The 19,505-nt window shown below is 42.2% G+C and overlaps 2 protein-coding genes across 3 annotated transcripts; both read left to right on the top strand.

Annotated features, from left to right (window-relative positions):
- Window positions 1-962: 962 nt before the first annotated feature.
- Window positions 963-15,108, top strand: LOC108136472 (neuropathy target esterase sws). Of its 2 annotated transcripts, none has more exons than XM_017257672.2 (11): window positions 963-1,691; window positions 4,463-5,197; window positions 5,819-6,834; window positions 6,917-7,488; window positions 8,007-8,425; window positions 9,124-9,399; window positions 9,536-9,722; window positions 11,885-12,001; window positions 12,621-12,832; window positions 13,268-13,612; window positions 14,103-15,108. In XM_017257672.2, the coding sequence occupies exons 1-11, from the start codon at window positions 1,590-1,592 to the stop codon at window positions 14,475-14,477; spliced, it is 4,356 nt and encodes a 1,451-aa protein (XP_017113161.1). In that variant the 5' UTR covers window positions 963-1,589; the 3' UTR covers window positions 14,478-15,108. The 2 variants fall into 2 exon arrangements, with proteins under 2 accessions (XP_017113161.1, XP_017113160.1); XM_017257671.2 differs by lacking the exon at window positions 11,885-12,001 and adding an exon at window positions 10,888-11,004.
- Window positions 15,109-16,181: 1,073 nt separating this feature from the next.
- LOC108136372 (DM7 family protein GG19680-like) lies at window positions 16,182-19,504 on the top strand. Its single transcript, XM_041710605.1, has 3 exons — window positions 16,182-16,385; window positions 16,986-18,500; window positions 18,908-19,504. The coding sequence occupies exons 1-3, from the start codon at window positions 16,361-16,363 to the stop codon at window positions 19,444-19,446; spliced, it is 2,079 nt and encodes a 692-aa protein (XP_041566539.1). The 5' UTR covers window positions 16,182-16,360; the 3' UTR covers window positions 19,447-19,504.
- The last annotated feature ends 1 nt before the right edge of the window (window position 19,505 follows it).

The raw sequence follows: 19,505 nt of genomic DNA, 5'->3' as shown, positions 1-19,505 counted from the left end.
GATTCATCTGTGTTATTTTTGGTTGTTTAAACACTAACAGGGCGCGCGTTGTACACAGTTTGTCGCCCCCGCAGCATCGATATTAACAGCTGTCAACAGAGAGTCGTGATTACCTTGAATAATACAGTTACATTGTTAAAATATGTTTAAATAGTATACAAAATATAAACTATATGTTCCTATAGATAAGAAATTATACTCTTTCATAAACAGCATATATTTTCAAAAAATTAGCTTAATTTTTAAAATAACTAAATTGTTGAATAGTGTGTATGTATTCCAGCAGATAAGATCTGGTTTTGTGTTTATTAATACCTTAGATACTCGAATAAGATCTTGTTAGTACATTTCCAATGTTATTGTTTTCTTGCCGAATCAAAAGGAAAATATGTTTTCTAATAAGCATTTAAAATCTAGAACAACTTTCTGGTTTTCAAAAAGGCAGAAGACATGTGATGCTGCTTAACAAAACGTTTATATAGTTTATTGCATGAGATTTTATGGTAAGAATTTTATCTGCATTAACAAATTAGATTTAAATTAAAAGTCGATTAAAAAAATAAAACAATAGTTCGACCTGATTTAGAGATAAAGATTATAGCTTCTAAAAAAAGATTTCCCAAAACCTTCACTACACAAATAAAACTCGATTTCGGATTTATTGCTTTTTCTATTATTCTGAGTTCAAGTTTATGATATTTCCTTGCAATTTTAATGATTTTAAAGAAGTTGGTTAAAACTGCTTATTCTATTGCAAGTTTGGCATAGAAATTAACTCAATTTGGTTAATTTAAAATTGTACTTTTTGAATTTAACTGAACCGCTCATTAATCCACACCCAACGACATTTGGTCACACTGTTGGGCTTTGTGCGTCAGCTGTAGAATAATCGACTTTCGGTCTATCGATGTTTTTCGATCTTTTTTAAAATCCGGAATCGATGTTTTCATCAACGTTTTCACATCCTTAGTTATTAGAACCAATAACAAAAATTCTAGAGTGCATTTGATTTTATTAGTTTGTAGTTAAGTTACATAGGACCACTAAATTAAAGAAGCTGCCGATGCACGTTGCCACGCCCCCACCCTAAACAGCCAACCACCCCCCGCCTCCGCCCACGACCAGAGAGAAAGAGAGAGAGGGAAATACAGAGCAACAACAACACATAAAGAAAACGAAAGATTTCCGCAAGGAACCACCAATAAAAACAACAAATTGCTTTGGTTACGAGTAACTGCAAAAACAGCAAGAGATTAAATCGGAATAAAAAACTGTGCTCTCTGCGTGTGTGAGGTGTGTGTTTGTGTGTGTGTGGTGCGTGCATTACAATAATTGCACAAAAACCAAGACAAACGTGGGGCGGGGGTGTTTGTAAGCGTGAGCGAGCTCGACATTTAGTAAGAGCGACGGAGGCAGCACGACACGGCAACAACAAAGGGCTGTGATTTTTTTCCCCCGCCCCGCCCCCTCTTAAAACTTACGTATTTACCAAATAAACGGGGCTAAGCTAGAACAACAAAATTACCTGTCAGCAACAACAAATCGAAAAGGTTAACTGTTGGAAAACTGGCTGTTTAAGAATAAGCGCAATGGATGTCCTGGAAATGCTGCGCGCCAGCGCCAACGGCGGCTACAATACTCTCTTCTCGGACGCGTGGTGCCAGTACGTTTCCACGCAGATCACAGCAACGGTAAGTGCACTTCACCCTTTCTTTGTCTTTCGGTTTGGTTCGTAGGTGCGAATGAGTCAATTGCGTTTGGAGAGTGTGTGCCAGAACGAGAGGCCACAAAGGATAGCAGCTGGAAGGCTTGGAATAAATAGTGAATGTGAGGGAGTGTTACAGCTGTTGGGACTTGTGTTCAGGCATAAAAGGGAAGGATTACAGCTGTTAGGGGTTTGGGCATAAAGAGCGGGAAAGCGGGAAGCCAATTGGAAAGTGGATCATACAGTGAAGTGGATTTTATGCAGGACAACAGCTGTGGGAGGTTCGTGACCAAACTAAAGATATAAATTTAAATTAACTTTGACCGAATTCATTTATTAGTCTCGCCAGGTATAATATCTCGATTTAAACATATTTAAAAACATCTTCTAGTCTAAAACCGAAATATAAATATTTCAAGTTCACCCAAAAATGCATTATTTTTATATAATTCAACATTTTTATAATGAAAGCAGCTTTATTTTTGTGATTAACATCTATAAAGATTAGAAACCCTGATAAAAATCCCTGAACGACAGATAAAGCAAGTCTTAACGGCTAAAATAAGGTAACAAACTTTTAGAAAACCCACTTGATTATTAAGGTAAACACCTGGTGATAGTTAATTGTATCGGGACTGGTATATATTTTTCTGTGTGTGTGGCTAGCGTTATCTTTATGGAAATTTTCTAATAATATGGTACAACAATTTAAAGTCACTTAACATGTATAATTTTTAACAGCCGCTAATTTGCTATTTTTCTTGTCATATACAATTGTTGTAAATCATTTTTTTTAAACCCTAATTTATATATTTAATATGAATTTGTTTGGAAAAAATCGAAACCAGTTGTGGAACTCGAATATTTTTCTTATTGGTGGTTGGTGTGGATTGCAGGATTCTAATCAGCTGCAGTGGGTTGATGTCCCAGCTAAATTATAAGAGTCAGGAAATGAAAATGCTATAAGTTTAACCTCTTCCTTTTTTTTTTTTGGGAACTTCCGTGTTTTGATTCGTCGCCTTCAAAACGGAATTGTTTTGTGGCCTTACATAAAACCAAAAAGAAAAGCAAGAAAAAAAGCCACTGACTACAGTAGCCACATGATAACGCCACACGGCCAATAATATTGATAGTGACGGGCCTGCCGACCCCGAAACAAAAAACATAAACTAAACCGCAAATGCTGATAACTGTAACCGGTTGCTAATCAGAAGCACGTGCAATTGTGGGCGGAGGGGTGCGTCCCAAATCAGTTTTCAATAATTCAATTAACCCCTTGGGGCCAAATCAATTTGGCCGCCTTGTGACTGCGCGAATTTTATCGTTATCATGTTGCCATGTATATGTTTGTCCGATCAGATCCAAAGCAAATCCAAGTGGATACATATCGGCGTGAGTGCCATCGGTTTCTAATTAGACCGTCTGAGTCAATTGGAATTTATTGCATTTTTTCTTGTACATTTTGCAAACCTGTTGTAAAAATAAACTGTAAACAAACAATAATTGCGAGGCGTATAAAAGTAACAGTAGGTACACAGGAAGAAATTTATGTGATATTACATAGGGAAAACATTAATATACATTTCGATACTATTTTTTATTCAAATATATTTATTTGGGATAAAAAAATATACAAATCTATTGGCCAGCAGTTCTAAAAATACTCTAAAATATAACCCTGGCTAACCTAAAAAAATTCAATTGATAATTAAATATTTATGTAAATATCGGGCTGTTTTTTTTTTTTTTGTTTTGTTTACGTGTAATATCAAATGAGTGAGTACAATGCGGAAACTGCAGACAATAACAAATGGCGAGCAACAACAAACCACTCGAGAAACTACTGTCACAACAACAACAACAACAACAACAACGGTACACAAGAACAACTCGCAAAACCGCAAACAATAAAAAAAAAAGAAAACAAAACAAGTGCAGCGACGTCACGTCGTCGTTTCAATGTCAAAGTGCCTGAATGCAATAAAAATTGCGATAGCAACAACAAGAGCTCTAAGACAACAACAATATGCATATGTAGGGAAAAGCAACAACAAAACACAGCTGATGCACTTGATTATGCGGGCGTGACACTTGCTGGAAATAGACTTTTGAGAAATTACAAGTGTCTTCGTTTGTGCTGAATAATTTATCAAGTGTCCGCAAGAGTAGAGTGAGCAAATCACAGAAAACCCATATGAAAATTAAATTTGATTTATAATTGAAACGTTTTGAGTCCTCAACTTAAAAGTAGAAAAGGCAAAATGTGTAATAAAACAATTCATTCAATGTATATATGTATGTACCAAAATTATTAGAAATAAATTAGATTTATTTGCTATACTTAAGAGCTTTTCTATTCACCTAAAAAGGTCAATTTGGCTGAAAGTTCAATAGAGGCGTGATTAATAGTTCAAAATTAGCATTTGGGAAAATACAAGTGTTTGTTCTGCATAATTGATTTAGTGAACGAAAGCACAGTAAACCATATGCAATCTATAGCTGCTGCAACTAGTTATTTTTTTTCTTTCAAACCCCATTAGATGGACAGTTTTCACAAAATCACTTATAAAGCAAATATCATATTTGAAACTAAAATATTCGATTCAATTAGATTTTAAGCACCGAGTCTCAAGGCCATAAAAAAGTATATTTTTTGTTTTGTTTTGTTGAAAGTTCCGTGAAAAAAACTTACTTGTCTTTAATAAAATAATCCATACATTTTATATTTGTTTGCTTATATGGCCAATTCCCTTGCAGATGTACATGTATTGTGCGTTGGGCGTGCTGGCCATGCTGTTCCTCGCCTGGTTCATGTACTTCAAGCGGCTGGCGCGTCTGCGGCTGCGCGACGAGATAGCCCGCTCCCTCAGCGCAGTGACCTCCTCGTCCGGCGGGGATCTGCGTGGCCTGCGATTCCGGAAGCGGGACAAGATGCTCTTCTACGGACGGCGCATGCTGCGCAAAATGAAGAACGTCAGCGGCCAGATGTACAGCAGTGGGAAGGGCTACAAGCGTCGGGCTGTGATGCGATTTGCCCGCAGGATATTGCAACTGCGGCGGGACAATATGCCGCTGGAGATGCGCACCGTGGAGCCGCCGGCGGAGTATCTGGAGGAGACGATCGAGGGCAGCGACAGAGTGCCGCCCGATGCCCTCTACATGCTCCAGAGCATCCGCATCTTCGGGCACTTCGAGAAACCCGTCTTTCTGCGCCTCTGCAAGCACACCCAACTGCTGGAGCTGATGGCCGGCGACTATCTGTTCAAGATCACCGACCCGGACGACAGTGTCTACATCGTCCAGTCGGGCATGATCAATGTGTACATCTCGAATGCCGACGGCAGCACCCTCTCCCTCAAGACGGTGCGCAAGGGCGAGTCGGTGACCTCGCTGCTCAGCTTCATCGATGTGCTGTCGGGGAATCCCAGCTACTACAAGACGGTCACCGCCAAGGCCATTGAGAAGTCGGTGGTCATTCGGCTGCCCATGCAGGTGCATTTACTCTTTGGGGTTTTTTATTTTTTTTTTTTTGTAATACCTATATATGTTAGTCAACTTTATTTATTTGATTTTCTGTTCCTTCCTAACGCTTTAAGTACAAAATACACTAATTGTTTAGTGCGCTAGTCACGAAGTGTAACGCTTCAGGAGATAATTAATTATATTAACTGTATACAGAAAATTACAAAGACAATATTGGATCTATTTTCCATTTTGTTTGTATATTTTATTTTTATTTTATTTTTTTATTTTTTTTTTAAATTTTTAATGTTTGTATACCCTTGCAGACTAGTGTCTCAGTTTAAACGCTATCTGCATGAAACTTTTTCAAAAGTTGGCTTTCTATTGGTTTTTAATCCCTAGCAAATGACTTAAAGAAAATCAAACAAATAATATGGTTTTTAATATACAGCTAGTGGTTTTGTGGTTTAATGGCTTTAAAAAACCTATAATGTCATAGCAGTAGCAGTTCATTATTACTATAATTTTTAACGTCTCAATTTAACTAAAATTGTTTTCTAATGCAACTTTAAGGAAGAATATTAGTATTTTGATTGAATACCTTTTTAGTGAACCCTCATTGACCCCAAGTTTCGTTGACTTTGATTGCAGGCCTTCGATGAGGTGTTCCAGGACAATCCGGACGTGATGATCCGCGTCATCCAGGTGATCATGATCCGGCTGCAGCGTGTCCTCTTCACCGCCCTGCGCAATTATCTCGGCCTGAATGCCGAACTGGTGCAAAATCACATGCGCTACAAGAGCATCTCGACGATCGGTGGAGCGATGAACTCGCAGTGCTCGCAATCCTCCCGCCAGGCGCCCAATGGTCCCCCCACGGTGGTCACCCAGCTGAATCTGATGCAGTCTGCCGCCTCGTTGCCGGGCTCGGTATCGTTATCCGGAGCAGGAGCGCTATCGGGAGCGGTATCGGGAGCGGGATCGGGTGTGGCAGTGACCGTGAGCCGGCCACCGGCATCGCCATCGCGACACTCACGCGAGGAGCACACGCTGTCCGATCCGAATCCCAATCCGGACTCTGGCAGTGTTGCGGGCGCCAGCAATCTGTTCGCCGAGGTGCACGGCGATGCACCCAATGCCAATGACATGTTCCACCACCACCACCAACAGCAGCAGCAGCACTCGGTGGGCAATCTCTCCACGCGTCGCGGTTCCATCACTCAGGTGACGCCCGACGGCTCCCAGTCGCAGTCGCAGTCGCATCACAGTCACGTCCCGGGTGCAGCTCCCTCGATAGACATGCGACTGGTGCAGTCGTCGGCGGTGGACAGCCTGCGCAAAGAGCTGGGTCTGCCCGAGGAGGATGCGCACATCATTGAACCGTTTGTGGAGGTGCGCGAACTGGAGCCGAACGTCACCCTCATCACGGAGGGCAATGCGGACGATGTGTGCGTGTGGTTCGTGATGACCGGCACCCTGGCCGTCTACCAGAGCAACCAGGATGCCACGCGAGCCAAGCCGGACAAGAGCGACATGCTCATCCACTTTGTGCATCCCGGCGAGATCGTTGGCGGCCTGGCCATGCTGACGGGCGAGGCCAGTGCGTACACCATTCGATCGAGGAACAACAGCAGGATAGCCTACATTCGTCGCGCGGCCATCTACCAGTGAGTTCGAGTCACCTTTATACTACTTTATACTATGTACATATGCACTATATCATTGCCTTTTTGCATTTTTACCGTTTAGGATAATGCGACAGCGACCCCGCATCGTTTTGGATCTGGGCAATGGGGTTGTGCGCCGCCTGTCGCCGCTGGTGAGGCAGTGTGACTATGCCCTGGACTGGATCTTTTTGGAGTCGGGCAGGGCTGTCTATCGCCAGGACGAGAGCAGCGACAGCACATACATTGTGCTGAGCGGACGCATGCGATCGGTGATCACGCATCCGGGCGGCAAGAAGGAGATCGTCGGCGAATACGGCAAGGGGGATCTTGTGGGCATCGTCGAAATGATCACGGAAACGTCACGCACCACGACGGTGATGGCTGTGCGCGACTCGGAGCTGGCCAAGCTGCCCGAGGGCCTGTTCAATGCCATCAAGCTGCGCTACCCCATCGTGGTGACCAAGCTGATCAGTTTCCTCAGCCACCGCTTCCTCGGCTCGATGCAGACGCGCTCGGGCAGCGGGGCGCCGGGCGCGCCCGTCGAGGCCAATCCCGTCACGCACAAGTACTCCACGGTGGCCCTGGTGCCCATCACCGACGAGGTGCCGCTGACGACCTTCACCTACGAGCTCTACCACTCGCTCTGTGCCATAGGTTCGTATACATCCAGTCAGCCCTGCTGACGCCGTGCGCCAATAACTATTCTTGATAGATTATAGTTGATTTTAAAAACAACAGATTTAAGGGTATAGCTTGTAACACTTTTTGGTTTGGTAACACAAACACAAGGTACTTTCGATTGACAACTGAGGAGAAAGTTCATAGATTAGTATCAAAACTATTCTCTAATTTCTCAACTTTCTTTATTTTACATGGTCTTCAACAATTGCAATCATGATTTGACTCTTTTGATTTTAATTTATTTCTTTTGCATTTATAATTATAATTTAATTTGTAACTTATTTATTCACTTATTACCCTATAAGTTGGTGGGAATAGGAAAATGTTACAAGAACAGAGCCAGATTTGAAGCTTATAGAATGTTTTATATTTTTTCCGCTAAGATTTATTCAGAACACGATGGATAAGTTCGGTAAAGTTTTACATTGCTGCCTTTGTGACTCACGTATATCAGTCAATTCTAATGCTTTCCTTCCCGGTTTTTCGATTAGGACCCGTCCTGCGTTTGACCTCCGATGTGGTGCGCAAGCAGCTGGGTCCGAACATCTTCGAGGCGGCCAACGAGTACCGGCTGACGTCGTGGCTGGCGCAGCAGGAGGACCGCAACATCATCACGCTCTATCAGTGCGACAGCTCGCTGAGCCCCTGGACACACCGATGCATGCGGCAGGCGGACGTCATCCTGATCGTGGGCCTCGGCGATCGCACCCATCTGGTCGGTAAATTCGAGCGCGAGATCGACCGCCTGGCGATGCGAACGCAGAAGGAGCTGGTCCTGCTCTATCCGGAGACCACCAATGCCAAGCCGGCCAACACGCTGAGTTGGCTCAACGCCCGACCCTGGGTGACCAAGCACCACCATGTGCTGTGCGTCAAGCGCATCTTTACGCGCAAAAGTCAATACCGCATTGTGAGTGTAGATGTAATCATTAGGTCTATTAATCTTTTATGACCCATCTTGTAGCAGAGCAAACTACCATTTATTAGCCTTAAAATGTAAACAATGAGTTAGTTAGTTAGGTAGTTATTCAATCATGACACAAAGATTTGGTTAGCTAATATCTTCAAGTACATGTAATTATTGGTCATTATTTTTTAGTTGTTTATGTGCCATGCCCAAACTTAAATTTCAATCTCCTAACTATCAGAATTTCCCAGAACTATTCCCTTAGTTATACCCTAATCTATTGTGCACGCTTTGTTAAGATATTTGAACAATAGGCAGTTGCCCAGAACGTAAACATAGCTATGAATGTTTATCGGTTAACTAGGGCTCATTGACATTGACATCCATTGAGCTTCCGTAGCCCCTCGTGATAAAGATAAAGCAGCCTGATTTCGTGGACAAATGGCCCATTATCAAATGTTTTACCAGTAATCATAAACATGTTAAATGGTATTATTCCATATCTTTACTTGGAAAACCAACATTGAAGCAATGAACGAATGATTAGTGTGACAGGCATGGAGATTAGGCATATATTATTACCTCTTAAATGCTCATGAATGACACAATTGTCGAGATAGGGTAATATTTAATATTTATGTTTTATAGCTTATATTTACATGTATAATATGGTATTGTATATATCTGAACTTACCTTGCAGAATGATCTCTACAGTCGCGTCTTGCTGTCCGAGCCGAACATGCATTCCGACTTCTCGCGTTTGGCCCGCTGGCTTACGGGCAACTCGATTGGCCTTGTGCTGGGCGGCGGTGGGGCGCGCGGAGCCGCCCACATTGGCATGCTGAAGGCCATCCAGGAGGCGGGCATACCCATCGACATGGTGGGCGGCGTAAGCATCGGCGCCCTGATGGGAGCGCTCTGGTGCTCGGAGCGTAATATCACCACGGTTACGCAAAAGGCGCGCGAGTGGTCAAAGGTGGGTTTGAAACACAAGTATCATACATTAAGTTACATTTTTAAATTAATTGAATTGTAAGAAAAAATATTGATTTCCTAATATTTTCTATAATTAATTCAAAACACACATTTTTTGTAATTTTTCAATTTTTTAGAAAATGACAAAATGGTTCCTACAACTGCTGGACCTCACCTACCCGATCACATCGATGTTTTCCGGACGGGAGTTCAACAAGACGATCCACGACACTTTCGGGGACGTGAGCATCGAGGACCTGTGGATACCCTACTTCACCCTCACCACCGATATAACCGCCAGTTGCCATCGCATTCACACTAATGGTGAGTAAATCGCGCTACGCATTTGCCTTCTCTCTCGCTCTCTCTTTCTCGCTTTGTATGTGTCTGTCTCTGTCATTCTGTATTTGGTGCAGTGGGTATCGGTTAAAAGAGTTTTGGATTTGCTAAAAGTCTAGATTTTTATTTAAAAAAATCGGTATTTGGTGATCTATTAGTGCTTAAAAAATCAATTAATGTAATAAAGTAATAATAACAATAATTTTACTTAGACTAATTTATTAAATTTTTTTGATAATTTAAATTTTATAAAATTAACAATGTGGCAATGATAAAATTTAGTTTTTCTTGATAATTAGAAAATTCTAAACTGTGTCTTAAGTCGTAATTTTTATTAAACTTAAACTTTTTTATACTAATCGATATCAACTGCATTAAAAATAAAATTTTTGTGTATTCTTTAAACTTTGCTTTAAAATTTGGACTAATTTCTGCGATAGCTTTTGGTTTTGTTCGATACACTTATCGATTATGGTTTCTAGAACTTTTATTAATCCTTCCTTCCGATTTGCTTTTGTATGGTTTTGTGGTTCCTGATCTTTATGTTCCTTTGGTAGCCTTAGAACTGAGTGTACCCAAAAATAAAACCCCCAGACAATGAGACACCCACACAAGCTCGCACACACACACACACACAGCCTCATTCCATGGCCCGCAACTTATTAGAGGCATTTTTACACTACCAACTGTTACTTTCTGCCGTGATATCGACTAGTTATCGGCGTTGCGCTGCCAATCGAATATGCCGTTATGTTTGAATTCAAAAGTTTTCGAAACAAAATCAATCTCATTGTTGTTGCTACTGTTGTTGTTTGAAAAGCTTGTGCCAAAAGTCGAAAAAACAGATCTTGTGCTTTTTGCTAGAGACTTAACCTGTTGCTCCCAGTTTAAATAACCCCACATTGCTGCTCCCATTAAAACCCAATTCATTGGTGCTCCCCATACCAATCCATATTATCCATTCCATTCCTCAAAATCCTCGCCAAAAAAAAAAAAAAAAAAGATTGCCCAAAGCTATTTTCTCTCAATCTCTCTTATTTTTCTCTTCTCCTTCCCCAAAACACACACAAAAACACACCCAAAAAATACACACACCCACCGACTTATCATTGCTGGCATGTGTCTGTCGTTGATTGATATATAATACCAGGATCTCTGTGGCGTTACGTACGCTCCTCCATGTCGCTCAGTGGTTACATGCCGCCGTTGTGCGATCCTAAAGATGGGCATCTCTTGCTGGATGGCGGCTATGTGAATAATCTGCCAGGTAATTAGCAACTAGCACTTAGCAACTAGCAATTAGAATACAATTTAACAAAAAAAAAAAAAAAAAAAAGTACTTAACCCCGAGCGTTAATACAAAATCTCACTTTCAATTTCCAATCTAGAACTGAGTTTTTCGGCACACAGAGCGCGCAGAGTGTTGGAAATTCCTCTTGTTCGATCATGCTTGCCTGGCGTTCTGATTTCCTCGTTTCCCGTTCCATTCCGCTCCGTTTGTTGACCTTTGCTCCGTTTCCAAAAATCCTTGAGATGCTGTTATATATATATTGTTCTTGTTCATATATTCCTTTATAGATGTACATAAGTTTGAGAGTTTTTTCGGACTGGCAATGTTGTCGATAGTTTGCGCGGCCTGCATTTCTAACGGTAAAAAGCGCATTTGTTTACACCCTCTGTCTAAGTCCCACTCACATGACCACGCACACACTACTCACACATTTGCAAACTTACACCTACACCCACGATTGAGTGCACAAAGTTTCTTTGGTTTATCCTGTATTTATTTTAGTTTTTGATGGTATCTTTGAGTTGCTTTTTAGTTTTGATTTTTTACCCGTTGTTGTTCTTGGACATTTTGTTGTATGCGTATAATAAACCCGATATTATTTGTAGTTGTAGCACTGAAGTATACCGTTATTTCGTGGATAAAAGTGTGTCTATTTCTCTCTCTCTCTCTCTCTTTATCTTTGAAACATATGACCTCTCTTTCACACACGCACACAATTGAATAAACAAACACAAACTCACGTGTCCGTATCTGTGTCCGTGCCATCAACACTCACATATACAATACAATCCACAATTTTGTGTCGTTGTTGTTTGTCCCAACTGTGATTTGATAATGGTGCAAAACAAAAAAAAAGGCCACCTGTGGCGGTACTGCCGCGCCAGCATGTCAATTGCGGGAGTCTTCCCGCCATTTTGTGATTACCGTGACGGCCACCTGCTGCTCGATGGCTGCTACACGAACAACGTGCCAGGTAAAAATAGCATCCACTCCGACTGTCCACGATCCAAGAACCCAGAACTGCAATTCCCGTTCCAACGCTCTGCGCCGCCAACCCTGCGTCCGCTCCAGTTTTGGGAATCGAATTCCACGAGAGTCCTAGATCCCTCAGCATCTCTTCCAGTCCGATTCATTTGTCTCAAATTCCAGATTCTCTACTAAAGTAGTTAATTTTTGAATTCAATTATTTTTGGCTTGACAATCCAGAGCTGAAGAATTTGCGAAAAAATATTTATTAAATACAATATATGTACATATGTATGTATACGTAATCGTAAGGTATAAAACTGGACTGAGATGCTGGGGGAAAGAAAGAAAAAACTTTAAAACCGTTTATATCTGCGTATTTTATTTAATTTTAATGTCATTTAAATATATCGACTTTTTATTAACACTATTTTAAAAAAGTTATATTCCTAGATTCGCAGCTATAAACGGGATTTAAAGAATTAATGTTTCAAAAGGGTTATAAACCAATAACAACAACTAATCAAACATTTGCATTGCATCCACATCGACCACCCAACAAAAAAAAAAAAAAAAAAAAACACCACACGCATGCTCGCCACTCCATTTCCCTGGTCACCATTTAGCCGATGTGATGCACAATCTGGGGGCTGCTCACATAATCGCGATCGATGTGGGATCCCAGGACGACACCGATCTGACCAACTACGGCGACGACCTCAGCGGTTGGTGGCTGCTCTACAAGAAGTGGAACCCGTTCACATCGCCCGTGAAGGTGCCCGACCTGCCGGACATTCAGTCCCGTCTCGCCTACGTGTCCTGTGTTCGCCAGCTGGAGGTGAGCTCTCGAGACCCCCCCCCTTTTGTAGATATCCCTATGGCCAGCCCCTGGCTTGTATTTCCTTTTTATTGACATATGACGGCTGTTGATTTCGAAAGGCTTCAAAAGCCTGACTAATAAATTCTAAAGAATTCGCGTTTTTTTTTTAATACATTTTTATTTATTACGAGCTATTTCTTAATGTTTCTCTTCATAAATCAAAATAAATAAAATATTTCGTAATAATTCTTTGGGTACTAGATAAACAAAGTATTTTGAAATGAGTCACTTGGTACTAAAGAATTCGCGCTTTTCTTTATAAATCAAACTAAACGAAAAGCTTACATTACTTGAACTATATACATGTTTAAAAGCGATTGTTGTTTTAATATTTGTTTTAATAAACACAGAGTTAGCTATAAGGACTTATGCGATAACCGTTTCTCTTTGCAGGAGGTTAAGAACTCCGACTACTGCGAGTACATCCGACCGCCGATCGACAAGTACAAGACCCTGGCCTTCGGCAGCTTCGACGAGATCCGGGACGTGGGCTACGTGTTTGGGAAGAACTACTTCGAGAACATGGCCAAGGCGGGTCGACTGGGCCGGTTCAACCAGTGGTTCAACAAGGAGCCACCCAAGCGGGGCAACCACGCCTCCCTCAGCGAGTACACGTTCATCGATCTGGCGCAGATCGTGTGCCGGCTGCCGGAGACGTACGTTGTCAATACGGCGGAGCTCTTTAGCGAGGACGAAGACTGTGATGGCTACAACTCGGAGCCAACGACGCTCAACACGGTAGGTGCTCCACGATTCGGAGTGTCAACGGCAACGACGGGTTCTCTTTGATTTGTTATGTACATTAACATGTTTTTTTGGTTGTAATACAATTAATTATATGCTAAGAAGAAGCCAGATTAAAATTTGTTTTTTGTTTGCAATGATATCTAAAAACAATATTCCAACTTCTCTTTGCTGTTTTAAGGACATTCAAGATCACAAAGCAAAAAAACATGGCACACTTTATAAGTATTTTAACTAAATATGAAGAAGGAAAGTACAAGGCCAAAAAGTTTTCAAAAACGCATCATGCCTTTTTATTGGCATTGCTTTATTCTTTTTTTTTCGCAAATTTGGTCATGAAATTACAATATAATTGAATATTCTACAGTGAAACTGATTGATTGTAAGCAGCTCCAATTTGTAAGACAATAATATAAGGACAAATTATTGGATTCCAAACAGTTCGACTAACACATCAACTTCCCATTAATCTATTTTCGCACAGGATCGACGGCGCATCCAAGTGCCGCGTGCCGGCAACTCGTTGTCCTTCTCCGAGACCGAACTGGACTCGGACGTCGAGATCGACCTGAAGCTGGAGCGCAAGACGGACAGGGCCACTCAGTCGTCGCCGCCGACGTCCAGCAGGTCGGCCCGTGAAGAGGCTAGACAGATGGAGGACCATCGGCAGCATCGGGAGCATCGGGATCGCCATTGGCATTGGCACAATGACGCGATTGATGGCAGAGCCACGGCAGCTGCACACACTCTGACCGAACAGAACCAGCAGGATCACGTGGCGAGGACGGAACAGCAGCTGGTGGACAGGGATGAGGACAAGGAGAACCTGAGCAGCGCGAATAACGAAACCAAAAACTAGCTATATAGACAAAACCAATCGAGGCGGGGATATCTACTCAACAAAAGGCGACAGGAGCCACAAGCCGAGGATGACGAGGTGCCTTCCGCTTGCCAGACGCCCAAATGGCCAACTTCAGCAACCAACCAACCAACCAACCAACAAACTGCAACTACTCAATCATCCAATCTCCAACGAAACAAAACTAAATAGCAATGACAAGGAAATTTGTTAACCTCTAGGTTTTATAGCAACCAAGACTTAGGCTTAGCTTAGCATTTGGAATTATAACCCATTCTGCATCCTGCATCCTGCATCCTGCATCCCCTATCCAATCCTCATTCCCCATTCCCTCTACACATCCATTAACCCACACACAACACACTAAACACACATTGTAATGGAGGCACAAGAAGTCCACAAACTTTGTATATACATATAGTTATATATTTTTACTAAGGCAACCGATATTGTAGCCACGAAACTGAGACTCCTTTGCAATGAGAGCCCCCAACAAAGTCCCGCCCCCTGTTTGCCGCACACTTGTGTAGTCTCTCTATTATTTTAGGTGAGCAAATCGTTTGTTTAATGGTCGGATTTTTTTTGTAAGTGCAAGCAAATAAATTTAAACAATTGAAAGTACAAAAACCAATGCGAACTTGTCTTAATCTTGAATGGTATACTTCAGATCTAGTCATAGAAGTTTGAGAGGGTTTTCTTGGCAAAGACATCGGCGCCTGCTGACCGCCGCTCATGCGCAAAATAAAATCCGGTGGTTCGGATTGCGCTGGAGCAAATCGCTGAACCGCTTGAGGCGTCTGCCGATCCTGATCCACTCCTTCTTTTGGCGCTGATATGCCTGCTGCAATCGCAATGTATTAAATCGTCCCTTTTTTATCTGGTCTTACAAAAAAAAAAATTTTTTTTTCTTCCCATTTCTCCCAAGGGTTGTCGCCCCAAAATATTTTACATTGGAAATCTGTTATCCCTAGTAGACCGTTTTTTTTTTATACCCTTGCAGAGGGTATTATAATTTCAGTCAGAAGTTTGCAACGCAGTGAAGGCGACATTTCCGACCCTATAAAGTATATATATTCTTGATCAGCATCACTAGCAGAGTCGATCTAGCCATGTCGGTCTGTCCGTCCGTCTGTCAGTCTGTCCGTAAAATTAAAAATAAAAAAAAAATATAACTTAGCTGTTTTTTAATTTTTTTCTTAGTTCTTCGACATATAGTATTAGTTAATTATTTCAGAATTACGGTCTAAAATTTATCAAAATCGGACGACTATATCATATAGCTCCCATAGGAACAATCGGAAAAAAAAGAAAAAAAAAATTAAAACTTAGCTGTTATAATTTAATTTTAATTTTTTTGTTAGTTCTTCGACATATAGTATTGGTTAATTATTTCAGAATTACGGTTTAAATTTCATCAAAATCGGACGACTATATCACATAGCTCCCATAGAAATAATAAAAATATACAAAAAAACTATATAATAATTGAGCTGCAAGTCATCATAGCTTCAATGTTTTTCAACATATACGCAATTTTAATGTTTTCAAAAGTATTTAATTCTTGCAATAGCTGCAAGGGTATATGAAATTCGGCTTGCCGAAGTTTGCTTTTTTGCTTCTTTTTTTTTTGTCTTAGTAGGCCACTTTTGACAAAGTGACATTTGTGACAGAAAATTACTTTTTACTCGGCCTAGCAGCTGGAATTTCATTACTCAACAGAATTTTCATACGCACAAACCTTTATAAGGGATTAGCTCCCGTTCGATTCAACAATAATTCACCTGATATCTGAATACACAGTGAAATCGGTCTTGTATATTTGGCTATCCCAATCGTTTTTTACTTTTTTACGTTGGTGTTTTCACTTGATCTTCCTCGCCGAAATGAAGAAGCGTACTAATAAAAAAGGTAAGGAAAACATAACACTCAGGATTGGGGAGAATCTTCCCCTCGGTTAAAACATTTTTCACATCGGAAAATTGGCATACATATATAATATTTGGGTGCTTAATGTCAAAATGGGGCCTGCAAACGCAGTTAAAAAATCATATGAAAACATATACATATACAATACATATGCAAAGAAAAGAATTTTATAGCATTGAGGAAAAAAAGAAGAAGAAGAAGAAAGGGTTTTCATAAGAAGTTTCTTGCTCAATTTACCATAAAATTTATACTTAATTTGTTTTTATATACATATTTATTTTATTTAATCCCCGATCTGAAGTCCATAAAATAATAAGCTATAAAATTAAAAAAAAAACGATTTTTTTTATCGTTTCTTGTTTTTTTTAACCCTGCTCGAGCAGAAAAAATATGGTTTCTTGCTCAATTCAGTATACAAATGTTCCTAAATTTCATGAACCAATTCTATGAAATTTTCTTTTTAGGCTTTAATCCTTAGATAACTTATTTAATTGTATTTTATTTTTTTTTTAACAATTTAGGAGTGTTATTTTTTTTTTGTAATTTAAAAAATGCAGAATGATAATCCCTCTCATCCAACAGTGGTGAATAAGGTGACCGAGCCCCAGGTGAAGCCGCAGGAAATGAAGGATACTGTGGTCTTCAAGCGACCCAGGTACATGCCCAACCTGGGCAACCTGATCATGCCGAAGGTCGTGTTCGAGCATGAGCACCGAATTGTGATGGTCCGGCTGTTCCTCGAGGTCCAGAAGCACGATCAGAAAGCCACGGACTCCTTTAACGGCTGCCAGGTGCAGTGCTTCCAAGTGCCGAGCTACCTGTTCCCGCAGGATGCTCCGCTGCACCGGATCGCCTTCATGCCGTCGCAGCTGCTGCCGCCGGGCTTCGATGCGGGCGGTGTATTCGGCCCGGGCGTCCTGGCCCGACGATTCTATCCCCTTAACCTGCTGCCCGTCGACCTCAAGGGCCATACGCCGCCCCTTTTCGTGGGTCAACGCAGCCTGGATCCGCAGTTCTCGCCGGAGGTGAAGCGACTGATTGAATTCTCGCAGAATTTTCTTCCTGCAATGTCGCCTGATCTCCAGGCTTCCGCTGCTCCCGCGGCTCCCGTCGATCCGCCAGCTTCGACTTCTGCCGCTGCCGCTGCCGCTGCCGCTGCCTCTTCCGTTGCCGCTGCCTCTTCCGCTGCCGTTGCCACTGCCGCTGCCTCTTCCGCTGCCTCTTCCGCTGCCGCTGCCTCTTCCGCTGCCGCTGCCACTCCCAATCCGAAGAAGATGCCAAGGGTCAGCAAGGAGGTGATCAATCTGGAGAAGCGGCTGGCCCGCAATGACATCACCGTGGCCATGGTGATCACTCCGCCGCCACCACCGCCGACCCTGTCGCGCTATCCACTGCGCAAGATCTCCGAGCAGTATAACATATATGTGCCGGATCTGACCAATGTCCGGGTGGTTATGCCGCGCATCTGCAACCTAACGGTGGCCATTCTCTCCACGGTTATCCATCCGCATGTGCCCGCCGTGGCCTTTGCCACCATGGGCGACGACGAGGTGTGTCCGCGTTTTGATCTGCCCGAGGATCTCTTTCCAGCCAGCTATGCTTTGAAGCGTCCGGTCTTCCTGCCCAAGCGCAATCTGCCCAAAGGATTCGAGGCTTGCTGCATCTTCCGTCCGGGCACCCTGCCGGATGCCTGGTTCCGTGGAAGTCTCCTGAGTGGCACACCACAGCCCCAACATAGCGCCGTCATCACACCACCGCTTCTGGTGGGCAAGTTCTCCAGGGAGGAGAATGCGGTTCGTCTGCTTAAGGAACTCCAACTGGAGGCCGAGGGGCACAAGCACAAGCTCGAGCACAAGCTCGAGCACAAGGCGCCCGGCGTGGATGAGGCATCTGTTCGGGAATTGGAGCCATTGGAGATGCATAACAGACCCAAGGGCATCATTTTGCTGGTGACGGAACACCAGGCGACGCCAACCGAACGCATGACTTTGGACGAATTAGTCGATCCCTATGATGTCTTCAATGCTAACGCCTTTATAAAAATAACCCGAGATGATACCACTGGACAAGATGAACCAGAACCAGATACAGACGCTGGTAAGTATTTTATAATCAATTTAAAAAATATTTGTCGCTTTGATTTTCATCCATAGCGATATTTAGTTATTTTTATAAAGAAAAAAACGATTTTTTTTATAATTTCATTTGACTTTCATATAGATTTTAATATGTGCACATTTTCTTCCATACACAAAAGGTTGATTTAAATTGATTTAAAACAAATAGGACTTGTAAATGACATTAATTTAAATATTTGAAAATTAAATCATGCAATTTAATAAGTATTGTATTTAACCTTTTATATGGCATGAACAACGATAGATAAAATACTAATTTTGCCCTTTTTTAATAAAATTTTTTTTTTAACATCGCGAAATAATGAAATATTAAATTTTTGATTAAAAGTCACATATTTATTTTTACTATTACATTTTTTTTTTCAGAGGTGTGCGTCTGTTGCGGATCCCGATTTGTCCAAGAGGAAGGTAAAGTCAATGCCGCTGACGATGGCGAAGCCGAAGTCAAAGCCGAAGTCAAGCCCGAAGTCAAAGCCGAAGTTAAAGCCGAAGTCAAAGCCGAAGTCAAAGCCGAAGCCGGTGCCGAAGCCGGTGCCGAAGTAGAAACGGGAACAGAACAAGATACCGACTTGGATACTTCCGCATCCGAAGGCGGTTGCCCGGGAACCAAGACGACGTACCTCCGGTTCTTCAGTATCGATACCAACATCGATAAGCTGGCCGAGGCTGTGGGCGATGTGAGCAAGGCGCAATTGGAGCTGGTGCTCACCGATAATGAGACGCCCGATATCAATGTCGACCGCGCCATGGAGCAGCTACGTATGGTGCTCCAAACCCGGAACGAGATCCGCCTGGCTACCGCCCGGCAGATGCAGGATCACCTCAATAGAACGGAAACGGACCTCCGTAAGGTGCTCCACAAGAATGAGCGTGATCCCTGTTCGCAGTGCGCCAAGCACCACTAAATATTGCCATTATTCTACTAAAGAATGCTTGCAGCAATTATAAATTATTATCTACTTAT

Source organism: Drosophila elegans, unplaced genomic scaffold (assembly GCF_018152505.1).
Source record: "Drosophila elegans isolate 14027-0461.03 unplaced genomic scaffold, ASM1815250v1 contig_149, whole genome shotgun sequence".
Taxonomy (NCBI): Eukaryota; Metazoa; Arthropoda; class Insecta; order Diptera; family Drosophilidae; genus Drosophila; species Drosophila elegans.
This window is presented reverse-complemented; position numbering and strand designations above follow the sequence as displayed.